Source organism: Heliangelus exortis, chromosome 1, assembly GCF_036169615.1.
Source record: "Heliangelus exortis chromosome 1, bHelExo1.hap1, whole genome shotgun sequence".
NCBI classification, from domain to species: domain Eukaryota; kingdom Metazoa; phylum Chordata; class Aves; order Apodiformes; family Trochilidae; genus Heliangelus; species Heliangelus exortis.
Window position 1 is genome coordinate 128870105 of NC_092422.1, and position 22779 is coordinate 128892883.

The 22779-nt window shown below is 34.7% G+C and overlaps 1 protein-coding gene across 6 annotated transcripts in view; it reads left to right on the forward strand.

Annotated features, from left to right (window-relative positions):
* Positions 1-22779, forward strand: part of PPFIA2 (PTPRF interacting protein alpha 2) — a 289947-nt gene that overhangs the window by 77546 nt on the left and 189622 nt on the right. Inside the window, exon 1 of one of the 6 annotated variants that reach the window (XM_071766141.1) lies at positions 10909-11371. The exons of 4 other annotated variants lie outside the window; for them this stretch is intronic. In XM_071766141.1, coding sequence (XP_071622242.1) covers positions 11291-11371 — 81 coding nt within the window. In that variant the 5' untranslated portion in view covers positions 10909-11290. Of the gene's footprint in view, positions 1-10908; positions 11372-22779 lie in introns of those variants that run through there. One more of the 6 variants, XM_071766150.1, reaches the window with a different exon arrangement.

Here is a 22779-nt window from a genome sequence, read left to right on the forward strand (position 1 = left end):
ACTCTCTTGACCAATGTCCAAAACCTTTGAGTTGCCATTGTGTGTGTATTTGTTTAAGTTGTTTCATATGGCACATCTTTATTTTAAAGTGCAATGTTATTCAGTCTTTCCAAACCACAGCTAACTGCAATTTCAGTGCTGCTTTCCATGTACAAACTAGGTTTGAGTCTTAGTGAATGGACAGGAGTAGGATACAGTCTTTCCATTTGATTTCCATCTGGATGTGTAGAGAAGCAGTAAGACATATTCTCTCATGGTTAGCTGCTATCTGGAGATGTAGGGACAGACAATGACAATTATAAGGGGCAAGAAGGAATTTTTAAGTGAAGAGGGGTTGTCAGGAGTAGCACTGTGTGCTTATAGAAGAAATAAACCATAACATATTTCACAGAATCATACAATGTTAGGGGTTGGAAGGGACCTCAAAAGATCATCAAGTCCACCAACCCTGCCAGAGGAGGATCAGACAGTGTAGGAAAGACAGGAATGCATTAGGCCTGTTCACCTCAGTTCTGACATCTGGTTACCAGACACAAGTAAGCCTTGTGCAATATTTTGTTTGTATCTTTTTAAATTCGTCTTTTCTTTGGGGTTCTTTGCAAACAGGTTATCCCTTTAACAGGAAAAAAAAAAAAAAATCTATGGGTTTTGAATGTCTCCATAGAAGGAGACTCCACAACCTCGCTGAGCAGCCGGTTCCAGTGATCTGTCACCCTCACAGTGAAAAAGTTTTCTGTAAATGTAACTGCTATAGAGGAGCTACACCAAATGCATCTACTTATTCCTTAACAGAAAAGAGTCCAGTGGGTCAAGTTTACAGATGAAAAAATTTAAAACTGGTGAAATCAAATGAATCACATTCTGTGTATAATTTTTCTATGGGTATCTTTCCCATAAGATATTGCTGAGAATACATACAATGTCAGACTCAGGAATAGACTACACTTTTATATGGATATTAAAGGTTAAATTTGTGGTTGGTTTGTGCAGGTTTTGTTTCAAGTGAAAATTCTTCCTAATGCACTTCAATTAGGAAAATTTTCTACATGTGACAAATACTCTGATCTTGCTACTCTATTAGCCATAAGTGCATACATTTTATATATACATTTTAAGTTCATGATTTATCTGGTGCTATACAATTTTTTAGGGATTTTCTCTGCCACTTTAAGAACATAATAATTAACATCCCCATTACTTGACACATTAAAATTTAAAGCCACTTGATACTATATGAAATCCAAACAAAATACTGAGCTTTGCATTCTCATAAATTTATATTTTATCCATTTAATATTCCTGAGAGACATGTTCACGTTGCAGTGAACATGAAATGCACACAGATATAGAAATAAGAATTAGGAACTACCTGGCCTGAGGTTGGTATGCTATTTAAATTTGTAGGTGTCATTCAACTTGTGTCACAATGTCTCCTTGCATAAAACATGAGCAATTCTGCAGTTCATTTTGCCCTGCTCCATAACTTTCTGTATCTTAGTCTAGGATGTTAATTTTGCATGTGACTGTAACAAGACTGAATCTGAAGCCTGTGGGTTTGTTGCTGTGGATATTGCTTGTCACACCATTTGGTTTAGGAAAGGATGAAAAGCCGTTTTCACATTTGTGTGATTTTGGTTTGGTTTCACATAGTTATAGGAGTAGTTATTTCTAATAGTAAATTTCCCTCAGGTATACTTAATAAATGGTGAGCTTTTTTGTCCTTGATTATGTTATTTTCTTACCATATTTTGATTACTTCTTTAACATTCAGTTGAGACTCCTAGGGTAGAATTCACTGCACCTAACTTCAGACATCTACAGCGTAGGCATTTTTGTCTTTAATGCCTCCTACCTCTGTGGTGTGATTCATCTCAGAGTAAAATAGACCTCTAAAATAGGTCAGAAGCAATACCCCTTGAAACTGCCTATACTTATTGACTTTTAAGGGAGCCTGTAGTAACACACAGAGACACTGGCACTTACACTGCAAATAAAGCCCCCCAGAAGATGCTGATGTTCATACCTGCTGTTGCTTCCTTGGAAGAAAGAAATAGAAAAACTATCTTACGTACATTGACAAGGAGCTTTCAATGTTGGGATGTAGTCCTGGCTCACTAGCAGCCACATAATAATTCTCATCCACATAATTCTAAGCTTCCCACCTGGCATCACTCCACCAGAGGCGTTCTGTCCCCAAAAAATGTTCTTCTTTTCATCAAGCATCTTTATAGTCTTGCCACTAAGCTTTCAGTAGTTTCTAAATGAACTATGAGTGCAGAACATCAAGCAGTAGTCATCTTCTGCCATGCAGAAGAATTTGCTTAAAGATAAGAGCAGTACCATGTCAGTAACACAGTGTTTAATTTAGGTTTGGCTATATTTTTATACTTTTTATACTTTTTTTTTGTTTTTACTATTTTTCTTGACAATCCAACCTAAGTTCATGTTTTTTGACCACGATCATTATTAATGAAAGTTCTTTCTTGAGTTTGAATTGGGACACACATTTGTTACTTACTGATCTGTCTTCATCTTGATTTTCTAGCTAGAGGCCTAGATTAAGCCATAAGAATATTAAGAACATATACATTAACAGTTTATGGCACTTTTTAGATGTATGGCAAGATAAATCGTGAATAAAGATGTTTAGTCACTTGCCTGATGAATATTGAAGGGAAATTTTGTCCCCTTTTCATGTTATCCAGAATAAACACAGAAAGGACATAAAAATCCTTTTATTTTTCCTATATCTTATAAATACTACCTTGCTTAATATCCTAGCCTACTTTTTTTTTTTTTTTTAAAAAAAAAAAAAGCAAAACAAACAAACCTAAAAAACTGCACCATGTTTAATGAAGAATAAAGGAGTCTATTCTGAAGATTAAGATTTAGAAAGTCCTTTTTCAGAATTTAGCATGTGTTGAGCCATTCAGCCCAAAGGTTAGGAAAATGGCATTTTTACATTGTGGTCTTTTAACTTTTCTTATAGAACAATAAAAAGGATAATTGAAAATCATAATTAAATTAGAATTTATCATCTATGACTGCCCAAGTCTAAATTACAAAGGAAATTAAGAAAATAAAAAATATTATTTTTAATTTGAATTCGCATTTCCTAGCACTGGCTAAGTACCTTGCAACTCTATTAATTTGTAATAATTTTCTTTCCAGAAAAATGCAACATTGGGTTTTACTTACTAGGTATGCAATTGCTGGATCATTCTATTTTTTTTCAATAGCTTGTAAGAGAAAGATAGAGTCTGCTGAGTCAAGAGCTGGAACAGTCATTTGCCTTCAGGATAGGTATGAGTGGGTTTTTTTTTAATCCCCTTTTTTGTGTTGGAAAGATTATTTTAGACAGTGTCAGTACACAACCCTCCCACTGCACTTTTGAAAATGGAAACAGCATCAAGAGGTTAAGGACAAGCACAGAAAAAAATAGAATACACTATTGAGAGACACTGTTTCTGCTCTATACCATGACCACTTATCTTTATAAGGCTATGTGTGTAACTGTGAAGAAATGTGCATGGTAGCAAAGTCTTGAAGACTTTTCAAGCACCTATGTCATTACTGATTTGTGGTATGTACTTAAAGGGAAAAAAAATATATATTAAAAAGTTTGATTGCTTGTCTTCAGCTCTAAGTGGGAATTTTGCATCTTCTGCAAAAGGCTACGTTTTGTGAACAGAGTTTGAGCAGCAGGTGGGACACTTCCAAACTTGCTCAGTCACTCCAGGTGTCCGGCCTGTTATGTGTACACCAGTGAGAGCTGATGCTCAGGATGGGCTATAGCAGCATCAGCAGGGCTGAAGCAACTTAGAGAGGCCATTCAAAGACTCAGCATCCTTGAAAATTAGGTAAAAGATGTCTTCAATTAAACAACTGAATCAATTCCTGCTTTTGGAGTTATGTCTGTAAATATTGTTCCCTTTAACAGTCCTTTAGCAGATTCCAGTTCCAGGATTTGTATTCCCATTCGGAATCATTGCTCTAGTTAGTTTCAGGACAGAAAAGCTACTAGGGTGAATATGCTTTTGGGAATTTTATTAGAACATCAGCAATATTTCAATTTTTTCCCAATGTGAAAGAAGTCATTATTATTATTATATAAATAATTATTATCACATAATATATATTATTATATAAATAATTGTTATATAAAAACTACATTATTATGTAGTTTTATGGGTTTTATTTGGGCTATTTGTGTTTATTTTTGTATATGTGTAGTTTATGTTAATTTCATTTAGAAATATGTTCACTGACCATATAGAAAAATAATGAAATTTTAATGGAGAAAAAAACCCAAACAGACCATCTTTTGCAAAGGCCTGTTGATATAATCATTACTGACGTGAATAGTCCCAGTTCCTGTGTAAAATATGGAACTAATGAGTTATAAATTTTAACTTTTGTTCAGTTCTGTAAGGAGAAGTTCAGCAAGCTGTGTCACTTGTGAAGACTAAATAAATTCTTCAGATAGAGCAGAAATAGAAGTAAATGACAAAGACAACTGGATGGGCACAAGCTTTCCTGACAGCCCTTGTCTTCTTTACATAATTTTGTTACTCATTGTCAGTAGTTTACTCTCTGAATACTATTTGTTCTTGTGGAAAAGGATACATCTCAGTTTATGTAAAGGTTACAGAAACACTATAAAAATAAATCAATAGAATGAAAATTAATAAAATAATGCCACGATGAAGAAAAAGTATTTCTTGAAGGGAAGAGAGGCAGTTTAGATATCTATTCAGTGTGAGCTGTTCTAAGTCGCAGTACTTGAACACATTATCTCAAATTTGTATCTGTTTTTGTTTTCCCATCATGCGGCCTTATCCTATTTTTAACTTCATGATGAGACACATAATGTAAGATGTTCACTTGAAAAGGAAAAAAACCTCTCTGCTGAGGGTGATACATAGGCAAGGATTATCATATCTCATGTTCTTTCATAATTTCTCTAATCCTTGATGTACTGTGATCCTTTGCATTAATTTCAGTGATTTATATTCTACATTTAGTGGCAAGAAACAGTTCTTATTTTTCCAAGTCAAGTGATGCCGTTGTGTATAAAGTTACAATATAAACCACTTAACCGATATAGATAATAAACCTGGTACCTAAGTGATTTGACACAGGCTGAAATCACAAGCTGTTTTAATTTTTTTGTTTGGTTGGTTGGTTTGGTTTGGTTTGGTTTGGTTGGTTGGTTGGTTGTTTTTTTGTTACTGTCTGGAATCACCTTATTTTGAAGGTTTTGGTCTTGATTCATGAAGTGTTAATATTAGATTTGACTTGAATTTTATTAAAAATACTCTTAAATGCAGTTACTGCCGTGAATCTCCATTAAAATGTATCTTTCATTTCAAAGAGTCTCCATTCTTTTTTTCTTAAATCTGTAGTTATGCCACAAAACTTTCCTGGCACCAAAAATAAATGGCAGAGGACATAGGTTCTGTCCTAAATATAGTTTAGTATCTGTGCTTTCAGCCCTTGAAGCTCAAGAGCTACAGAGAAAAGAAAAATATGTGTCTTTTCAATTCAAATAAAGTACAGCACAGTGGAACAAAGATAAATCTTCCCTCATTTTTTTCATTGTTTTCATTTTAATTTCTCTCACCTCTTCCATCCTCTCCTCCTGTAACTCACATTATGCTCCATGTCCAGAACACTTCTCTATAATCAAATGCTGTGCTTTCATTCAGTTTTTTTTTAGACTCACTCAGTGAGTCATTGTCATCAACACACAACTTAAAAATAGATTAAAAAAGTGTCTATATCAGATTCATTTAAGTTACCTAATAAGCTTTTGTGTACAATCTTGATTTACTGATGATCAAATTATATAGAGGAAAAACAGATCCACTTCTAAGGCCACTACTGCACAAGTCGTAGCTTTGGTCAGCTGCCTGTCCAGCATTTGCAAAAGGAAGGGAAATTTTGCTTCTGCAAAATCAAAATCAGGAACTATGTCTTTTGGACTTACTTGCATTGGAGTTGTGTTTGATGATAATTGATTATATACTGCATACTTGACAGGTTGTAGAAAATGCATTTTGAATTATCTCCCAGATTTATGCGCGCATTTAGATATTGAATCAGTTATTATAATTTTATTAACCTTTATTTTATCGACCTTTTTTAGAATAGGGATAGCCTTAAGAACATGGACCCTGAAGTTTGACATTTAAAAGAGAAATTGTTATGAAAGTTTGAAGTTGACTAGTTGAGTAGTTGACTGTTTCTTCACAATAATTGCACTATTTGGAAAACTATCCCAGTATACACATCAAAGCAAGGGTACTTCTGAAAGGAATTACATCCATATTAGCATTTCCTCTGAGAGCCTCAGTCATTCCTCTTGAGCTTGAAGGAGAAGCCATCATACAGAATACAACAGCTGGGACATGTTTTGTGCTTTACTGTTGCTGGCATACAGTTTATACAGCTAAAAGAAGTGTTTTGTTCTGCAGCATGGTTGCCTTCATAGGTTACACAGATCCTAATGTCTGAGGTTAACACAGGGCTCAGAAGTGCATACTGACATGGTACCAGTATTTGCTCTTGTCAGAAATGCTTCTCTGCACAAGCAGTGTAAAAAAAAAAAAGAACACTAGAAAATGTTGATAAGCTCTTAATTACAGAAAGAGGATGAATAAATAACAGGCTTTATTCATCAGTGAGTCAAGGTGATCTATTTTCACAATTCTTCCATTCCAAAATTCTTCCGTTCTGTTTTTACCAGAAGTGTGAAAAGGGGCAAAAACTTCCTTGTATTGTATTTCATTTTTTCTGAATTTTTATCCAACTTCACTATCTAGGAGCTCTTCCAGCTGGGAAAGGTTAGTTTCTGGAACTTGGTATGGATGAGTTTTATTTGTCAAATAATATGTTTTTGTGATGATTTTTTGATGGGAGAAATGGAAATATTTTTGGTATAGAACTTAATTAAATAAGCTAAAAGAAATGTTAAATATTTGCATATGGAGAACAACTTGATGTGATGTATAATTTTACAAAGATACTCATTGCAGTTTGGTATTAAATTTTTATATCTCTTGCCTGAAGTGTGGTAGAAGTTTAACATCTTTTCAGCCATCAATAGTTGGAGATTATAACTCCTTAAACATTTAACAGTTTTCAGTTTATAGCCATTTCAAGGAACTTTGGTGAGATGTGTACTTTATAGGATGATACTCCCTGTATATTGATGTCTACAACAGCGGATATTAAAGAAACATACATTCAATACAGTATTTTAGATTTTGGAAGCTTAGGAGTGTTTCTGTGGGTCTGTGAAATAAAAGTGATACAGTCTAGGTTTAATATGAAAGCTCTCTAATGTTCTAAAAATCCCCCACTGTCACTGCTCCTGGAGGTAAGCTTGTTTCTTTAACATGGTTTTCCCTGATAGAGAAATAAGAACAGTCTGTGATGTAAAATTGATGTTTCTGGATAATTACTCACCCAATTCAATAAGAGCTGGTGATTTAAATCTTAACTCAAAACATCTGCTTTTCTATTGCACTACATCTTCTGAAAAGAAACCGTATCACACAAGCACTAGCTTATTAAAAAGTGTGTTTATAAATAGAAGGGCACATTTACTCTCTTCAGACATACAAGTTTTAGTAATAATGTCCCTGAATTTTCAAAGCACTTCACTTCTTATTAGTTTGATATATATATGTATATGTTTTTTTTGATGTGTAACTTACTGATTTTGTATACATACATATATATATACATACTTACGTGTGTTATCTACATATATCAAAATGAATTTACAGTTTTGTGTCTACTATACAAAATAGTAGGCTACAAACCAAAGAACACAAGTTTTTAAAAAAGACTTCAACTACAGTGAAAGTTTTGGAGATGGTTATCTAATGTAAAGTCAGCATAACACATAGAATAGAGACTCAGAGCTTGGTAATTCATATTCACACAAAATTCAAAAGTAATTGGTACTAAAGCCATGCCAGGAACATTGCCACATCTCTTACTTTTAAATGTGTAGGATTTTTTTTTTTTTTTTCCATACAAAGGACTTTTTTTCCTACACTACAACTCTTTCACTTCATGGAATAAATAAATCATTCACTGGAAGATTAATTGGCACAAGTATGTGAATTCCATCCATTGTGAGCACTTTTACCACTGAGCTATAGTTACGGGATGTCAGTCTGTTCCTCTCTTCTCTTGGGTCTGTTTAGTTTCTTTTATTCCGTTCCGCTTTCTGCTCGCTTTCAGGCTGTTCTGCTTGATATCCACTGTAGTGGTTATGGCATTCAATTAGACATGGGAGACCTGGTTTCAGCTCCTTTTTCCAAGGAGATTGCTGAATCCCAGCTTTGGATCTTCTGGCTTTTCTGAAACGTGACTGTCGCTCTCTGAAATTGTGAACATGCATTCTGCCACACATCAGTTCATACTTTGCTGAATTTCCCAATGCTCTTGACTCATTTCTGTGAGGAGGCTGGGTTGGTGGTTTTCAAAATGCACAGTTTTACTCAAATGTTTTTGAGTTGTCTGAGTGTTGCATCAAAAATTATAGTCTGAGCCCATGAGGGTTCTCCAAGCATGGGGTGTTGGCCTGTTTTGCAGAGAGGTAAAGGGGACCATTGTCATTACTGGGAACATTTTCACATGAGGTGAGTTAGTGGAATGATTGAACAACCTAATGCCTTCCCTCCAGTTCTATACTGATTAGCCAGAGAGATGTGTTTATTGGAACTTAAATGCAAGGGGAGAGGGAGTTGCTGGGGTTTTCTGGTGGTAGTGCATTTTTCAGGTGCAAATTCTTTCGCCTAAGCAGGAAAGCTCAAACGACAGAGAAAAGATTGGGAGAAGTATTTTGAAAAGCAGTAAGTTTTTCAAAATATGGGCAACTAAGTCATAGTGCAGTGTGATCCCAATAAGAGCTCTCAATGGAAGGCTGCAGCTAGAAGATGTGCAGTCCTTGAGGAATAAATAGGAAACAATTGAGTCAGAACACAGCAATAGCATTATGGTCATGGAAGGCATTACTGAGCCTGTCACCGGAGCTTAAATTTGTTTAACTTGTTTAACTTTGGTATTTATACATAAAAAGCATATATATATATATATAAACATATATAAGTTTAACTTCGGTATTGAGCACCACTTAGGTGCTGAGAATATTTTTTTAGGAATGAAGTAATTTAAAGCTTATCAAATGCCAATATGGAGAAATGAACTGAGTGTCCTATATTCCTGGTAGAAACAGGGATGAAAAAATGGTGAAAGTTGAAGAAAGAGAAATTCGAACTAATGAGTATAGTCACTTAGCAGTGAAAGTAATTTTCTGGTGGAGAAATATTTGTGGGATTTTGCACATGAATTCTTCAAATTATGCATTTAGTGAGGAAAGTAAGGACGTAAATTTCTTTAATTTTACAGGGCAAAAGATTTTAAGTGTCCGTAAAATAAACTTTATTCATTCATAACTGCAGGGAAATAGCCCACATCTATCTGGTAGGCAGATTATAAAGGAGAAAGTATCAGATCATAATAAAAGGTTCAATATTGAGATTACGAAGAATCTGGTATCTTTCCTTTGACCAGGTGAGGGACCCCTTTGCTAATACCAGCATTCAGGTCTCCTGGAAGAGAACTGAGAGGGGGGGAATAAACTAATCTGAAATCTAGGTCTCAAGAAAATGTTGCAGAGAGTAGTTTTGCTTTGATTCATTAAACACTACAGAAGCGATATCATGGTAATTTTAAGAACTATTAGACATGACTAAGGTCTGTGAGGATTTTTTTCTCTTCGTCTTACAAAATATGATTATTGTGGTACACAGCACACTGGCATACACATTTAAACAGACAGACTTCTCTGTATCATTCCAACTGCTTTCATAGTCATTCTACTTCAGAAGCTGTATTATCTGCAGTTGCTAAAAGCATTAAGGTAAAACAGAATAAAAAACAGAGGCAGCCTGGCAACAAGCCTTGACAAGTTTAATTTTGAAAGTAAGTACAATTTCTTTAGTGGTTTCCCTTTCTCTCTTTTAAATCTTATGCATACAATACAAAGTGTTTGACAGAACATGTAAAGTTAGTTTTCCAGCCACCTTTTTTACCCTTTACTGAAACCCTCCTTTTCAATTTTTGTAAATGGAACATTTTTTTTGTTGTTGCTAAAAGGTCTTAAGTTCTTTGAGCTATATTTTCTTTCATGTATTCTTGTAGTTCACATGATCTGTGTGTGAAGAAAAAATGCAATGAATACTTTTTGGATGTTCAATGCAGGTGATCACTAGTATTATCTATCTTAAACAATAACTTTTTAAAGATACTCTGCATAGCTAATGAGCTAAGATATAGGTCTATAGCTTTGTGAAGGACATAAGCCTGAAAAAAAATTTTAACCCTGTACTAAGTAGCATTGGATAAACCTTTCCTAAAGAGACATTCAGAATAAAGGTGAAAAAAGAAATTAGAAAATAATGAGAAAAGAGGATCTTATGTATTATATTTAGGCTGACTGTAGCCCTGTGAACAGCCTCACGTATATTTATTTCCTGCTACTTGTGGGCTGTAACAGCACAAAAAAAAATTAAGAAATACAAAAAATAGTCATTTGGAAAGCAATGCACTTTGTTTTGGGGCTTTGTTTTAGCTTTTTGGTTTGTTTTTTTTTTTTTAATAGGCAAGACAGTGAAAAAACACCCTGCTTTCATGTTATTTAGAGCAAGTTGGTATTTGATAACATAGCTGTCAGCAACTGAAATGACAAAATTATCCTTGTTATCAAATACAGCTATAAACTGAACACAAGGCATGCTTCAGGTTAGTCAGAAGAGGTCCTCTGTTTTTCACTAAGCATGCTTGCTTGAAATGGAACTGTGTGTTATTGGTTAACTGGGATGCTTAGCATAATCACTTTGCAAGGCTGTGGTGGAGGGAGGTGATTATCACTGAGAACAGATGGGCAGGTCCAAAGCATTGCCAGATTCTGCACAAGCTTCATGTACTGTAGGTTCTAGCTCTCTTTTCTTCAGGATTTTTAATATTTATTCATTTTGTCTATTTTGAAGGGCTAGCTGAGCTAGAAGTCAGGGACTGCTGACCTTACAGTTTGGCTTGTAAAACAGGAGTGGGGAATTCAAAGCATTATCACTTACATCTGAACGGATGGGACAGACAGCATTTTGTACTACTGCCTCCCTAAATATATATGAAAGGATTTATCTCCGAGCTTAGCACTCTGCTCTGCATCTGTAGCTCTCTGTGGACTGTATTGTGTGTGTGAACAGCAATGATATTCTCGGATATGAACACTGTCTCTGCCTCTCCTAAAGTGCATCCTCCTAATGGGACCCGGTTTTATACTTTCCAGGTAAGTGAACTTTAATAAAACTGAAAGGATCTTTTTTGCTACTTAAATGATAGGTAAACTTTGAGTAAGAGTAGGTAATAGATTAAGAAGCTTATGTCTTAACTTGTTTTATGTTGGTAGAAGAAAGTATGTAAGAAATCAATATCATCACAGTAATTTTGCTGCCTTAAAAAAATCAGCATGTAAATTGTTCTTAAACAAACATGAGATTGCATTCACAGTGATTTTGCTATTGGTTCTCTTTCCCAGTTATAATATCCTCTGTTCATTAGATTTTAGTTCCTTAGACAGACCCACACTGTCTTTCTTTCTTTCATGTGAGCACTGTGTTGTCATTATTAGAAATTCCAAATCCATATTATCAAAAAAAAAAAAAAAAAAAAAAAATTTAAAAAAACTGGTCTGTCTGGATTTTCTTAAATTAATACTGAATGGAGTTTCATGCTAGCTGATGATTATTTTGATTCATGTGGATAATAACAATATATGTGTAATTGGCAGAACAACAGATTCTGTTGTTAGGATTATTAGGTTTTCAGTTTTAAGCCAAGTTTTGCCTCATTCAGGTAAATAATCTTGTGTGCTTAGCTAAAGGTAGGAATTCATTATATGCTCTAAATCTTATGTGTAAACCAGTCTAATTCCAATCATCTTTCAGTAGCATTTAAATTAAAAGAAAATCTTCAGTGCCTTGGCTCTGGAGAGATTTAATGATAATAAAAAAAAACCCAAACCCACAACAACAACCCTGCCCCAGCTGCTACTTACAGCCCTGTGGCCCTGCTGGGCAATTAAAACACTTCTCTACTTGAAAGTGGCAACAGTTTTCTCAGCTCGGCCTCAGAAACAGTTAGGATTTAACTACCCTTCCCATTCCAGACTGTGTAACAGTTTTGTCTTTTTTATTACCTTATACTATTGTACAGTGATATCTTTAATATGAAATAAATCCTCTGCGTGCTATCATTCTGAGGCAATTAAAAGTTGACCATAAAATGCATGGCAAACTCCTTTCACAAAATGTGTTCTCTGGGTCCAAAAAAAATGCATTTCATTCTTGTCTTCTTTTAAGGCATTGTTTTTAATTGTCTTGCCCTTCTTACAGTGATGTCAAATGATAGTTGAGGGCTGTGCAGAAAGAGTGCCATCCTCCTAACAGTGACGATCTGCTGATCCTGGCAGTGATTCAGAGCCATGAGTGCCCCAGGCCTGTTCCTCTGCAGCATGACTACTTTTGTCACACACTGACATCTAGATATTCTGTACAGCCTCCTGTAGCTGTGCTCTTAAACACAGTTCCTGACCTCAGGTATTCCTTCTGAGTGTGTCAAGTTGAAAAAGTCACTAAAATTAGGACGCTTGGTCGTGATACCAAATTAACTATTTTATTATGTGGTACTTTATGAAAGTAAACACTAACCATGGAGTACATGATTTTTTTACAGTATGTATTGTTGCTACTAGAAATCTCTGTTCTTATTGCAGACCTTATGCCACATACAAAAAATTCTGCCGATTTTTAAGCTGGAGGAGCAACAAATAAATGGAAAATATAATCAACGTTCTTGTTGCATACTGTAATGAGCAATGTAGAGTTAAATGACCTTGGAATATAAACCTGCTAATTCACAGGACATTATATCTTTCTGTTCTAGAACAGCTTGGAGTTACTACTGCTAAAAGAGTCCCTGAAAAATTAAAAAATTGAACAAAAGAAAGCCTATATTTTTTTGTGATGCCCTTTTAAAGCTATTTTTTTATTTATTTGTCTACACATATGCAGTGTAAAGGAAGATACGTGAAGCAACTTTCCTTTCATTGACTTCCTTTGCCATCTTTGGTATCTTCTGTTTCTGTCTTGAGTTACTTCAGTCTTTGCTTACAAATGTAATGATTGCTGAGAAGGACTTCATGTGACTCTTGTTCATTGTTTTGATCTGTTTTAAACTACTTTCACCTTTTGTTTTCTTTCCAATTCTATTGTTTCTGTATGTTACATTGTAATGTCTTTTAGACAGCTTGCAAAGTTATGGAACAGCTTAATGGTTCTTTATTTAAAACTCCTGTTCTGGTATTTAATCTAGATGTGTGAAAATAATCTCAGCAAAGCCAGTGCCTGGCATGTTTAGAACTGAACAAATGCAAAAATCGTGAGCCTGAACATTAGCTGATGGAGTGGAGTGAGTGATTAAGCTACTGGATTAATTGTAATGATTAAGCAGCAGAATTAATTGTACAATGATTCAATACCATAACATATTCTTTCAGCAACAAAAATGGCACCAAAAGATGTAGAAAGCATGTGTTCAAGTTGTAACTTTATTATTGGCATTTCACTGATGTTAGTAAATAAAGCCAAATTGGCCTCTAATGGCCAAGGAATCAGACTGGCCATACAGGGATACATCTAGCAGAGCACTTGGGCTGGGGACTATCATAATTTACATATTTTTGAGCATTTATTAAGATCTTAATCTAATATTTTGAATAGTATATTGTAAAAATAACTTTATGAAGTACGTTCACTTTATAACTGAGCACTAATTGAAATTAGAAGTCTGCTATATATTTTCAAATGCAGAGATTTTCTTGTCTGATGAACTTTATTTTTAGTAGGTGATATTAACAAAGAATGTCTTGAGAAACAATTACCATGTCTAAAGTTATATTTTCACCTGCAATACAAACAGGATGAATAAACAGCATTTCTCACTTCCTTGTTCTCTCCTACTTAAATGTGCTTTATTAATTTCTTTGGTCTCCAGGACCCCTAGTGCTCAGAAAAAGTATCTAATTCTAAAATTACATCAGCATCTTCAGCTATCTAGTAGCTATGGAATTCCTAATACACTTGTTCTGCTCAGGAAATCTGTCCTGAAGTTTTGCAAATGTTAAAAGCGTGATTTGCTTCAGTATATTTGCAGAACCACCTGCTATAATTAAAACAAGCTTAAGCTTTGATCCCTAGACTATGCTTGATAAAAGCAATTAAAATAAAAAGACTGGATGAGAGGAGGTCATATAAAGAAGTTATATACTGCATGAAAGAAAGGAATTGCAACACTATTATGAATAAAGTTTAGTTCTGTAATAACCAAGGCAATACCAAGGTTTAGTGCTTTGTATTTCAGTATCCTGTTTCATCTCTTTGCTTATGCCAGCTTTGGCAGACTTTTGCATCTATATAACAGAAAGTAATGATTCTTGTTTTTTTTTCTTTTTTCAAGCTTGAAGAAAAAAAGTACATGTGTATATATTAGTTTGCCAGCAGTCTCACAGTGAGTCTGTGTCTTTCATGAACATTGTAAACTGATATCAGAGCCCAAGTAGTAACTTGCCTTGCTCTGGGGTTTCTCTTGTATTTCAGTGTATTTAGCGAGTTTTCTATAAAGTAATGATAAAGGTAGAAAAGTTTGGAGTAGAAAGATGTTGTTAACTTGGTTATTGGTTATGATATGGGAAACATCAATGCAATGGAAAAATATTTTTAATATTTTTAATCAAGCTATTGTTATAGAGAACATGAAGGTGGTTCCTTTTTTTTACAGAAGTGTAAAAGTAGTAGTACAAAGGAGATATGTAACACAAAGGAGACATCAGATCTTGTTTTTTAAAGGTGTGCAATCCTGCTTCAATACTTGAAAACCAACTTAAGTTTGCATTGCTGTCTATCATATCTAGTAAACATAATTTGTTTTCTTAGAGTTTTTTTTCTATACTAATATGAATACTCTCTTGTACAACTTCAAAACATTCAAAATATCTTTACATTCTATATGGTGTTCAGTTCAACAGAATTTGAAATTGAAAGAACCCTTTCTCTTTTTCAGCATCTTTGCAAAGTAAAAAAAAAAACTGAAAAATTTCTATGAACAGTAATTTTACTCTTCTAACTTTATTTAATAATCTAAGAACAAACTTCTACAGGACAGATCTTAGCACAGACCTAAAGGGTAGTTGCCTTGTCTAAATGTAGGTGCCAGTAGGCAAGACTTGGGACCTGGGCACATGCAGCAGGGAGCTGTACACTGGGTCTCATGGATCCGGCTGCATCTTTAGCTTTGAAATCAGTGGTATGTAGTGAAAGTTTCCTTAAGTAATAAACACAAACTTTCAAACATGTGGGAGCAATGCTAGTCTATTTTTATAATCAGATGAGATTATAAAAATAATCTCATAAAATAATAATATATGAGATTATAAAAATAATCTCATATAAAAATAATCACATATTTTATGTGGTTTATAAATGATCTTTGGTACAACTGGAGTATGCTTCTTTTTGCTAGGAAGTAGTGAAATAGGGGCTGGCCTTTCCTGAAACTTAGGATACTTAAAGCAATTATTTTTGGTTGCCTGGTGATCAGAGGGTCTAAAAAGAAGTAAACAACTTTCATACAAAAGCTGCAGAAAAAAAACCCCTAATATATTCATATGACATAGAGTATACATACATTATGAACTATTTAAAAGTGCACTGCTGATCAAAAAATTGAAACAGGGTTACTGGGAAACTGGGAAATGTTTCCATACATAAAACATAACTACTACTATGATACTGATCACTGTTGAGTTTTATTTCTTAGCAACTAAATGTTTGTGCCAATGATAAAAAAAAATGTTTTTCTGGTACAGGATGTGCTTTGAACTGTGTGAAAAAAAAACTTACTCTAAAAGAAACACTATATACACTCATTAATTTTCTTACTAATTCCTATATCACTAATTTAAATTAGCTGTATACTTAACCAAAAGTTTTGGTTTATACTGTCATGGAGTTTTAGTGTTTGAGTAATTCTGTTTTTCTTTCTTGAATCTTCTTTTACAGAACTAGTAAAGAAACAAAAAGCCTCTCCTATACAAAAAATAATTACATTGCATTTATTAGCATATCATTAGATTATCTTTGGGCAGGTATGCAATGGTACTCTGTTTAGTAGGCCGTAGCTTTTCTGGTTTTGGCTATTTGACTTGCATATTTCTGTGCAATATAATTTAATATCAAAGACAACAGTTTTGGGGTTTCTTGGCGGAAATACACAGTTATTTGAAAAAAAAGTGTGTTTTTGTTGATGGAGATGTATTTTAGTTGCCTTGTATCTGATATGGTCACTCTTATCACTACAAAATTCTTGTAAAATGTTTGTTTGATGACTCTGTTCCTGCTCTATGCAAACTTAATTTCACGTGTAGAAATATACCATGTAACATGCAGAACAGGGCCAAAAAAATTGTGTATGCTTTCAATGTTGTGTCACTAGGCTCACTGAAGGACTGTGGAATCTCATTTATTATGAACCATTCAGGTGGCAGAACATGCGGGTGGCTCTTCCCAGCAGCCCTTTGCCAGACATCAGATTTCTCCCTTAGTTTTGCCCAAAGAAAGATCTTTCCCTTCTTATTAACAGAACAGCACAGGATGTTTTATTTTACAAACTGCAGGCGTGTTCTTTGTAAAAGCTTCAAGTCCATAGCCAGCTGGGAACTTGTATCAGTAATTCTGCTAAACGTCACAAAAAGGCCAACTGCAGCAGGAGTCCACTGAAGAACTGGTTTTGTGTGCAAAAATTTTGGCACAGATCATGGAAGTTTCTGTAGACTTCAGAAGGTTTGAGAGCTGGGCTCGTGAATATAAATAATGACAGAAAGGCTGAGAGTGTCTAAAGACTTCTGACATGTTAACAGTGACAGAAAATACCAACGATGAACCAGTGCTTCACCTTGTAGCCCAAAAAACCCCAGAAAGTCTGGGCAGTGTCAAAAGGAAGAAACAATAATAAAGTGATCTGTACTGCAAATGGCTTGGGCATTTTTACAGACATATAAATTTACTTCATGGAATTTTTGAATTTAGAAATTTCAGAGGAATAGTGTGAGGGATACGCTTACAGGTTCTTGTACTCAGAAATAAATGAGAAATGTCAATAGAGGCTGGTCTTGCATTACATATGAGTTGTTTTATTCTTATTTGCTACTACTCTGTGGTATGTACTTTTACTGCCTAATTTGTGAAGAACAAAATTAGACCTTTCTGCTTAAGTACAGACACGTCAATGCAGTGTCAGTCTGAATGTACCCCAGAATATTAACGTTCTCTGTACCAAAACAATTATAAAATTTCAAAGAAGAAATATTTTTTTTAAATTGCACATTAAAAATGTTGTCTCAAATAAATATTCAAGAAATTTCATGTGCTACTGCTGTTAATTGATTTCATTTTTTTTGTAAAATGGAGAACACTGTGAGCATTTGATAATCAGTCCAATGATACTGGCAAATTTAGATCTAGTGATTTTGCCAAGACGTTGAGATGTGGCACTTGGGCTCCAAAAAATGGAACAAATATATTCAGGCTTACAAGAAAATCCTTACACTGTTAAAGTGTTCAGCTAAAACACCCTAAAAGTGCATTGCTGTGAAGTATTTAATGCAATGTGTCTTAAGTATCTAGAGAGATAATTTTGTTTGCTCAAGCATTGGGGTTTTTTTGCATAAATTCTTTTGTGCCAGAGAACTGTGATTTGTGGCCATCAGAGCTCAGGAAACACAATTTCCTCAACCCCTAGCAAACCTGTCCACACTCGACACATGGAATATCTTTGGAAAGCTACTTGGTTTTTGATTAGCTTTTGAGTTGTAGCTGAAATCGTGGTGAGAGCTGCCACAACTGTTCCCCTGTTCCAAAATCAGTAGCACTGCATAGCCCCACATTTTCCATAGTCTTTTTTCCAGATGATCAATAACAAGGTTTGGCAGTTTTTATGAATATGCTATTATGCATATTCATAAATATGCATAAGCTGTGCAGTGAACTGGGAGGAGTGGCTTTGACTAAATACTAACTGTTTTGATGTGGAGATACATTTGCATCCTCCTTTAGGTGTAAACACACCTGTCTTAAGGAAGAAAGGGGAAACATTATGGTTCTAAAATAAGCTTAATTGCCACTAACTTGGTAGTGGAAATCAGAAAAAATAATCCTTCTTCGTAAAAGCCACAAGATGAAATTAAACATATGTATACACACAGACACATGCTTTCCAAAAAAAAAAAAAAAAAGAATCAGAGAAGGAGACTGTTTATAATATTTCTCTGTTGTAGAGATGTAATAAATTAGGCTGTTTACTCAAAAAAATGAAGTCATAATTAAAGTGAACAAAGAGTACAGAACCTTAAAATACATACATAAAACAAAACACAAAAAGCTTAAAGGCTTTGTGACAATTCAATATTTATGTAAATTTTTATTTTGCCTATCATACAAAAATATTTTATCCACATAATAGCATTTCTTCTTGTGCTGAAACTGAACAATAACCAAGCAGAGCAGTCAATTTACCTTTTCCATGCAGAATTCCTGTCATTCAGTGTGTGGCTGATTCTACTTTTTGCAAAGTAATGAAGTAAAGAGTCAGGAAAGAGTCCTTTTTCTTCCAGAAGCGCCAGGGCTGAGCAGAGCTTCTGTTTCTTTTGACGCTGAGTGAGTGTGACCAATAAAAAGATGAGACCAGCAGGAGGAATAGTAATAGGAGTGTTTTCCTACTATTCCAAAAATAGGATCATGATACAGTTTCTAAATCATTTCTAGAAAACGTTTCTGGCTTAATTCAGAAGTGCCTTCAGTGTTGGATTCTGAACATGGGCTTCTTTTACCATAGTTTGAATAGAAAATAAAACTAGAGGGAGAAATATAAAGGTATTTTTCAGAATATTAAGAATATTAAGGATTGTTTCACAATACTATGTGTTGGTTTGATACTGGTAGGTCCATTCTCTTAGCTGAAAAAAACCTATATAGAGCAAGATAGCAAAGTGCTTGAATAACAATCCTTACTTATAGAGAAAAATAGAATAGACACATAGCCTATTCTGAGAGCACAGATTGTGTCCCTCTACATGGGTGTCCTGAACACCCTGTATAAATTGTGATGATGTTCTTCTGTTGGATATGGCATGGGATGTTCCTTGGTATCAACCTTACTGTACACCACTGCTGGTTTTCCCATTCCTGTTTGAGAAATGAGTGTAATTGCTTTTACTGTACTTCCTGGTATTTGCTAGAAGAGGGTGTTTGATCTGGAAGCTTTTAGCATTATCTTGATTAACTTTTAGATTCATATATAACTTCAGCCTTAAAATTCTTCTCAGAGTAGTTTTTACTGTCTGAAAGCCTGAATTGGTGAGCTGTAGGAACTTCAATGTAGCCCTCTGCATCAGCTGGTAAGCCTATGCTAATTAGGCATCCTGCAAGAACTGGAAATACTGTATATCAGTACTTAAAAAAAAAAAAAAAAAAAAAAAAAAAAGTTTGTGGAAAAAAAAAAGTTTGTGGAAAGATGCAGTTGAGAGAAAGATAAACTTGCACAAAACCAACTTATTAGACTTGGAAAAAAAAAAAGCAAATGTAATTAGTATAATTACTATCTTGCACATTATTCACTTTGTTTTATATCAAGCTTTTTTTCCTCATGGTCTCTTTGTGCGTAGTTCATAAACTTGTAAAACAAGAGGATCAGTTGCTTTCCTGCTCTTCATGTACCATTTACTTATACAGTTTCATTATGAGCAGCATCACAATTGTACTGCACTTTGGCTGTTTCAAGGTACAGTGTAAAGCCACACGCTTGTGTTCAGGTGTTAGCGTGCAGTTGTCAATTGTTGGAAGTTTCTCACAGTTCCCCATGTCCTTTCCTGCTCTTCCAGGGACAGCAATATAAGGCAATACTTCACAGGCTGCAGAATATTTCCCTATTCTGAGCAGCACACTGCCATTGGAGGTCTCTCTGCCAAAATCCCGTCTACCTTGTAAACCCACTATCTGGCTAAAAATGATCCCTCAAGTTCAGTAAAATCAGGAAGATTGTTTTTTCATCTCCTGTTAGGTACTTTTTTAGTGAAGCCGTGCTTGCAGGTGTACCTGTAGGTCAGGTTGCATAGTCACTGTTCTTAGTATCACAGTTCAACATTGCTGGTCTCAAATATTTCCTAATTTCATTTCTGGACTTGTCTGCTGTTTTAATTGTTTATTTTTGCGCTTTTTTCCTGAAGTATCATAATGATGTGAAATTTCAACACAAGCCTTTTGGGGTTCAGTGGTAAATTAATCTGTTTATGCCTTCAAGAGCATGAACTTTTGAAAATAATATATATTTTTTTATATTACAGTAAACCATATAAAGCAAAAAAGTACTTCCATCATGATTGTGAGTTGATAAAGATTTTTTTTCCTGACATTTATGCTGAAATGCCTTGATAAAGCTTTACCCTGCAAAATTTGGGAAATGCACTTTCCAACCTTTCTTATGCAGTACTTATGAAGCCACTTTTTCACTGGAGTATTTTAACCGGTAATTATATAAAAACTAAATGTGCAAACATGAAGTGAAATACATGCCTCTCTGGGTAAATATATATATATATTTCACTATAAAAAATAGGACTGAAATCTGATATAAATGACAGAATGTCAGAAATCTTTGGATCACTAAATTAATTCTGAAGAGTAGGGGTTTTCTGGTAATTTTGAGGGATTTCAGCAGTCAGAATTCAAAAATATCTCAGGGAAAACATGAGCTCTTACAGATCTGCAGATGTCATAAGCTGTCACAGACCACTTAAATATGGTGTTGAGTATTATTTAATTACTGACACGTTTAATAAAATGTTTTTTCAGACAGATTTGGGAGTATGGCAATCTAGTCTTACTTTGCATTGGTGCAGTCAGCTGAATGAGTGTGGCATCTGAGTAAAATAATGCACTAATAAGGTTCTGATATTCTTGTGGAAGTGCAACTGAAGCATCTGTTGTCACTAGAATAGTTTAGTATTATAGTATTAAACATAATGGTATGCTGGACTCTGCCATACCACTCATCCTGTGGATAAGAATATGATACATGTGAAATGCTTGCATGGTTCAAGATCTGCTTTCCACACTGTGTGGCTAGTTTGGAGCTCTGAAAACAGAACTATTTTTACTACTCAGCTTTTTGACTACTTTCAGAATACCACTGGCTAAGGATGTATAGAAATTGGTAAACGGAGCTTACTTTCGTTTCCCCAGAGAAAACTGGACTGTCCAGGCAATTGTTTCTCATCATTCCCACTTATTATATGAATGAGGCAAAGTTTGCCTTGAGACTTTTACCTCTTGGGGACTCCTGGCCTTAAGAAAGCTGAGAAAAGTCAGCATATAGTAGGAGCCAATAGTTCACACACATTTCTGTGTTCCCTCTCATTTCTGGAATGATGGATTTCAGAAAGCTGCTCTTGAGTACTTGATTTCAGTATTGTTGATCACCCATCAAGGAAGAAAGATTTCAGATCTGTGAGGACCAGAGACACAAGGAGATACTACAATGACCCTCATTTAGGCTCACAGCTCTCACTAAAAAGCTAGGAAAGTATTCCTTAGTCTAAAGCCTCAGTTAAGCAACAGTGAAAAATTGGATTAAGTACACAATTAAGCACCTTAAAGAACCTGAATATTTTGCCTGTCTTTTTTCCTCAAAGATAGCCAGAGCAAGGGAATGAGGTATGTTGGCCATTATGTCCCTCCATAAATATGTCAACAGCAAAGGCACCAAATCAGCATTTCTGAAATTATCCGTAGTAATTCCCTGTTTAATAAATAAAAAGTTAACAGACCTTCTAGATCTCTGCCATTTTGAAGATCAACAGTTCATGTAAGAGAAAGAATTTAGAGACATTAATTGTTTTACAAAGAGGATTTTACCAAGGAGACAATGAGCATTTGTTTTAATCTTGAGAAGCTTAAGTGAGAAGGACTCATAGTGTGGTTGAAGAATACACTGGAATCTTTCCTATAGCAGCTGCAGTGCGTGAGATGCAAATCACAAATTGGATTTCATTTCTCTCTCTCACACATGAAAAGATCTGGATATTTTCAAATTTAATTCCCACTCATTTCGTGTACCAGCTGCTTTATCACCATTTAGTCTTCCTTTATTCCACTAACAGTTCTGATATAGTTACAGTTCTTCTTACATCTCATTGAAAATGACAAAAATATACATTCAGATAGCAGCTGAGTATACAATACAGTATGACTGGATGGTGTAATTACTAAAGCAATAATAACATTTTCATTCCATATGTTCTGCATATTTGGGAAAAGCAGGCATGTTAACTCATTTTTCACCTTATGTTTGCATGAAACCAGTGCAAGAGTGGAAAGTCAAACCCATTATTTTCTTCCACTTAATTTCTTCCGAATAGCAGTGTTATATTACTTCCTGACAGGGTTTAATTAATGGCTCTGGAAATTTTTCCTAAACTAAGGTTTGAGGTTTGTAGAAAACTCAAATGCGGATTTATCTGACCAGGAGAAAGCTAGCAGGCTTGTTGTCATCATTATTTTATTTTTTACACAATCATAGAACTGTTTG